At 46.1% G+C, this 6250-nt stretch overlaps 1 protein-coding gene across 1 annotated transcript; it reads left to right on the top strand.

Annotated features, from left to right (window-relative positions):
* On the top strand, positions 1 to 922 carry LOC133906396 (E3 ubiquitin-protein ligase RDUF2-like). Its single transcript, XM_062348283.1, has 2 exons — positions 1 to 79; positions 168 to 922. Exon 2 carries the CDS (start codon positions 187 to 189, stop codon positions 760 to 762), a length of 576 nt encoding a protein of 191 aa, XP_062204267.1. The 5' UTR covers positions 1 to 79; positions 168 to 186; the 3' UTR covers positions 763 to 922.
* Positions 923 to 6250: the final 5328 nt, after the last annotated feature.

Here is a 6250-nt window from a genome sequence, read left to right as displayed (position 1 = left end):
CGGAAAAAAAGAAAGAAATCGAGCTACGTATCCGAATTCGACCGCGAATAAGACGACGCACCAGCCCATAAATTCATAGGTCGGTAAGACATTTACCTCCGCTCCCCATCACATCAGCGTGTTCGATCCCCGTCGGCGTGTTGATCCGATTCTTCTTCTCCGAGCAGTGTCCGCGGCAGGCTGCAGATGGATGCCGCAAGAGCAGCACCACTTGCTGCTTCCGACGGCCAAGGCAACCGTAGCCGCCATCCGGTGGTCCTTGGTGGCCGGGCGTGCATAGCCGAGGAGAGTCGAAGCGACCCGCCGCCAGCCGACGGCCAAGACTACGACGAGGAGGAGGAGCTTAGGGCGTTCATCCGGGGCCCAAGGGTGCCGTTGGTGCCGATGCGTAATCATCTGTTCTTCGGCACTGCAGTTGACTGGATCATACGGGAGGACCATGAAGCGGAGGAGGAGCGCAACCACAGCTACAAGCGTGCTCGAGTCCCCGCCTCGAGCAAGGCCATCATCGGCCTCAAGGAGGCGAGGGCCGGCGACGCGGGGCTGCAGGCGGTGTGCGCCGTGTGCCTGCAGGATTTCGACGCGGAGGACAAGCTCAGGGCGATGCCGTGCTCACACGCCTTCCATCAGGACTGCATCTTCGGCTGGCTCCGGGTTAACCACGTCTGCCCTCTCTGCCGCCACGCACTGCCCACGCAGCAGCAGGACGACGACGACGAAAATTACCAGCAGGCGAGCACGCCGGTGCCAGAGGAGGCCTAGACCTGGAAGCAGCAACAACATCTAGATGTCTCTGCGTCGATCTGTTCCAACAAGAGTTGTAATCTCAAACAAGTGCCGTTTTTATCTTGTCTTCAGTGTAAAACTAAACAAGAAGCACAAATGTCATGTTTATTTCTTGATAGATATATCAAAGGTCACATTATTGTTTCTGTGACATGTTACTATTAGATGAGTCCTAATCGTCTGTATCGTGAAGTTGTATCATAAGACTCCATGTCACATGATATCAGTGAAGAATTTGTCTCCCCAACGCACAATACCAACAGTAGGACCCATATCATTAATAGCCATCCTCTTTCTCTCTCTGTTTTTTTTCCAACCTTTCTTCTCGGATGCAGCCTAGAGCATCTTCTACCTTCTTCCAACCTTACTTCTTGATGTAGCCAAGAACACACACGGGTTCATCAGCGATGGGACGATGGGGTGGCAAGCCACCGCATCGGCGTGCAAGGACATGCAAGCGGGCGATAGGTCGGTGATGTTGTGCCGAGCAAGCTAGCTCCACCTTCTATTTCCGAACTGTTTTGTGGGTTCCCCACGGCAAAACGGCGCAGTGCAGCGCTGGTACCGGTCGCTACGGCCATGTTTCAAATACCATTGCCTTTGAAAATAATTAGATCTCAGCTCAATTAGTTAAACAATCAGTTCAAATCATCAGGTAAATGGTCATAAACAATATCGCTGTGGGTGCGTTTAGAGTTTGGCAGGTAAGAAGAATTTAGTGCTCAATGACTATGTTAACAAAGCAGAAAGCATATTTAGGTTGCTGGATGCACTGCTCGCAATACATCTTCAAGATTAGACAACAGAAAAAGGAGGTGCAAGAGGCTTGAAAAGGCTTTATCATATTATCATCAACCGGAATACTATGACATGACTAAGATAGGTCTAACTACATTTATTTACAAAAATGACCCCACGTCAATTTTTTCAAGTTTCAACAACCATACAACGATACGGGCTCGTACAGTAATACTCCAGACCAAAAAAAAAAAAAAGTGGAACAAGAGCATCTACATACCGGAACTCTTCGAATGCCTCTGCGATGCAAAGTGTTTCAATCCCTCCTACAAATTTGAAAAATATCCATTGATTAGACTAATATAATGGCATGACTGATCACACAACAGAATTGATAACAGGAGATATATTACCACCAATCAGCTCATCAAGCGCCTGGCTTCCGGTGGTAATCCGAAATACAGATTTCCGCTTCAAGTTATATTGTTTAGTCCAGAAAAGTGACACAAGTGGGACCGTATGTACCATGTATATTTGATTTTATGGGCCGACGAAAAAAAAAAAACCAAGGACCCACAGCAGCCGAATCTTAACACATCCACCGTCGTCCAGATAAGCGGCTCTCCCACCGCCTAATCAGCCGATCGATTGCGCGTCATATTCCTTCTTCCTCCCGCACCTCTCTCTTTCCGAATTATATATATATATATATATTAATAATTTTAAAAATACATGTCGGTTTCTAAAAAATTCATATCTAACCTACCGTCGCCCGTTCAACGGACGAGATATTGTGGGCCCAGCAGAAAGAGGTAGATCTCGCCCGTTCAGTGGGCGAGATGAAGTTCTCGCCCGCTGAACGGGCGAGACCTTTGTGGGTGCGGTGCCGCGCGGTCCCATCCAAAAGTTATCGCCCGTTGAGTGGGCGAGATCTTCTGGCTATTTAGCCCGGTCGCGGCGGCTCTGCCGACGTCAGCACTCATTTCCTCCCACGCCTGAGCCAAGAGAAGAGGAGAGGAGAGGAAAGGAGAAGAGAGGAGAGGGGAGGGGAGAGGGGAAAATTGTGGCGAAGGCCTGCCGGAGAGAAGAGGTATTTTTTTTCTTAGATTATTTTATAAACCTGGTAGGATAGTCAGTAGTGTTAGATGTTGACATAGATATGATACGAGATCTAGAATTTTTTTTACTAACTTGATAAGATAGTCACTAGATTTATGTTAGAACGTAGATCTAGTTTTTGAATTAGGGTTAGATATAGTTTAGTAATTAGATACTGTTTAAACGTATTGCTTAGCAATTAGATGTAGTATTTAGACATATGTTATGTATTAGATGTAGGTTTTAGATATAGTGTAGTCGTAACTGAATTTTTCATTGTAGATGTAGTTTTATATACTTATTTTTATTCGGTTGCAATAATGTTAGAGTTTTTGTCGATGGTTACCAGGTATGTCGGATATGTGGCAGTTTATGATTATTTATAGGGACAATGAAATATTATGTGGTCCGGAAGGAGTAGTACTGTCCGTATTTCAGTCAATGGACAAAGGTATCTCAAGACTTATGCACAAAAGTGTCGGACACTTGTATGCGTGGTTGATGCAGGGTTTCAAAATAGACCTCGAAGTTCAAAAGATGACCATTAGCATTGTGGGCAACCGTATCAGAGAAGGTGTGTACTGGGAGGTGTTCCTGCTCTGGGAAGATCATGTGTGGAAGAGATATCTGCAGGATGTTGTGCACAGAGGTTGGCCTCTGATGTTGCTTGTGCAATGGAAGAATAAGGAGACAGCTGGGGAGATGCAGGGTGTGGAGTACGCGGAGGAGGAGGGTCATGAGGAAGACAATGAGGAGGATGTCGATCCGGATGGTGCACGTTCATCGGATTATCCGACTGAACCGACCGGTGAGGTAGATGAGGGAGAGAGAATTCCTTCTCTAATTGAACTGATGCGGCGGGATGATCTTCAGGCTGATGAGTCTCCTGAGTATGACATCTCGGATGATAAGGACGATGCTCCGGTTCCCGCAAAATGAAACAATCCAAACTTCAACAATCTTGTGGTGAATGAGGGTAATCAAGTGGCCTGGGTGTATACGCATAATGAGGTGACTCAAAGTGCTAGGTATCCTACTAGTCAAGCCATGAAGGAATATGATGTGAAGTGCGCCAATGAGGGTTGCCAGTGGAGGGTGCACGGCTTCAAGGGAAAGTAGGTTGACTATTGGGAGATGTCGATTGTTGTTGAGCACACTTTCATAATGGACAAACTTGAGCCTAGCCACAGGAACAACACCTCAGCCTTTGTCGCTAATGTGATGTATGCCTAGATTGTGAACAACTTGAACTACGAACCCGGGTCAATAATCAGGCAAATCGAGGAGAATTACAAGTATACTATCAGCTACAACAAGATATGGAGGGTGAAGAGGAAGGCAATTGAGATGAGATTCGGGACCTACGAAGCGTCATATGACAATCTGCCACATTTGCTACAGACCATTGCTCGAAGGAACCTAGGGACATATTATGACATTGATAAGTACTTATTGCTGTCCAAATTTGGCAAGTACGTCCTAAAGCGATATTTCTTCGCATTAGGGGCATGTATCGAAGCTTTCAAGCATTGTCGGCCTATCCTGTGCATCGATGGCACTTTCATTACCGGCAAGTTCACGGGATAGATCCTGACTGCTATTGGGGTTGATGGGAATAATCAAGTTCTGCCTTTGACCTTTGCATTTGTGGAGAGTGAGAACACCAACAGTTGGTACTGGTTCCTGTACCATGTGAGGATAATAATTATTGGTGTTCAGTCGAACGTGTGCCTTATACATGATCGGCATGCTGGGCTGCTCGCGGCAATTATGGATCTGCAAAATGGATCCGACGATGGCTTAATCAGACCTGTGTGGCCAGATCTCCAGAGTAGGTGGTGTATGAAGCATTTAGGTGCAAACTTCTTCCGCCAATTCAAAAACAAGAACCTCATGAACATGTTCAAGAGGCTGTGCGGTCAGAATCAGCAGTGAAAGTTCGATACTCTTTGGAAGACACTGGATGAGGTGACAAAGAAGCAAACACAGGAGTGTGTAGGGAGGACCGTGAGTGGACTGGAGGACGAACCAGTACCTCTTGAGCCCCTGGTAAATGATAATGAAGCTAGCATCATGCGGAGGAGCGGGTCATCCACTAGGTCATTTAGCGAGTGGATTGAGAATGAGCCCAAGGAGAAGTGGGCTCTTTTCTACGACACAAATGGGGCTAGGTACAGAAGTATGACTACAAATTTAGCAGAGGTTTACAACTGGGTCATGAAAGGTGTGAGGGGGATACCGCTGGTGGGGATTGTAGAGTTCATACTGCAAGGGACATGCAAATATTTCAGGGACCGCTATGTAGTAGCGCACACGGCGCTAAATGATGCTTGTCTGATTTATGGGACGAAGATGTCTAAGTACATGGAAGACAAGGCGGAGAAAATAAAGATGCACAGGGTGAAGCCCATGGGAACTGCGCAGCACATATACGAAATTCTATGCAGGGACAAAGGAAGAAGAGGGGGCAAGCGTGAGAGAGTTATCCATGAGTGCACCATCTTCGATGAAAGGTGCGTTTGCACCTGCTACAAGCCAATGCTACTGCATAAGCCATGCTCCCATGTGATTGCCGCGTGTGCTGTGACGGGGCATAGGACTCGGAGGTACGTCTCCGACTACTTCAAGAAGGAAGTTCTGTTTGACACCTGGAACCATGAAGTCTATGGTTTCAGGATTTATGGGTCTTTCACGAAGGAACCTGGGCCCGATGCTGTGTTCATACTTGATCCCGACAAGATGAAGCAAAAGAAGGGGCGACGCAAGACTACGAGGCTCTGTAATGACATGGATGAAGTAGAAACTGGACGTCGCGTGAAATGGTGCAGCAAGTGCAACGGAACATGACACACTTACAAGAAATGCACCGCTGGTGTCCCAAATGTGAACCCCGCAAAAGCAGGTCCTTCCGGGTCAGGTGCAGATGGGAGACATCCTCGTGGTCGTCGATCGTCGACATCCTCGACTCATTGAGATCAATTAATGTTGTAATTTGTGGTGTGAAGGATAGTCATGTGCACACACCATTATACTTTGCTGTGGTAGTACTATGACCATCACTATGTGCGAGGAAAAATATCCTAGGTGCACTCAGTAGAGAGCATCTACTGTAACCGGCCTATTTTCATTCCCTAAGGCATATTAGGTATATTGTTGCACGCTATTAGATTAATCTTCAGGCGTACCGTACATGCCAATATTTGTTGTCGCGATAAACTCCATGTCCTATAAAATATTTGTCAGCGTATGTTACCTCCATGCCGGGTTCTATGTTAAATATGCACTATTTTTTAAATTTTCATGTAAACAAATTTATATACACATATATAGATATTACAAATAAAATTTCTTATATATATATACATATCGCTCATCCAGTGGGTGAGTACAAGATATCGCTCGCTGAATAGGCGAGATCAAGGTCTCGCCCGTTCAGCGGGTGAGAACTTCATCTCGTCTCTCTGATTAATTAAATCGCATAAAAGCTGCAAACGCTTGGGCGACGGTAAGTTAGATATGAGTTTTTTTAAACACACGTGTATTCTTAAAATTATTAAAGAAAAAATATATAAAAAAAATTCCCCTCCCTTGCACCGGCCCAGTCAGATCCCAAATCGGCGCAGTGAAT

This window comes from Phragmites australis, chromosome 23, assembly GCF_958298935.1.
Source record: "Phragmites australis chromosome 23, lpPhrAust1.1, whole genome shotgun sequence".
NCBI lineage: Eukaryota > Viridiplantae > Streptophyta > Magnoliopsida > Poales > Poaceae > Phragmites > Phragmites australis.
Note: the sequence above shows the minus strand (reverse complement) of the source record. Positions and strands in the feature narration are given on the sequence as shown.

Coding starts and splice junctions, on each gene's coding strand:
- LOC133906396 (XM_062348283.1), top strand. CDS start 187: ATGGATGCCGCAAGAGCAGCACCACTTGCTGCTTCCGACGGCCAAGGC.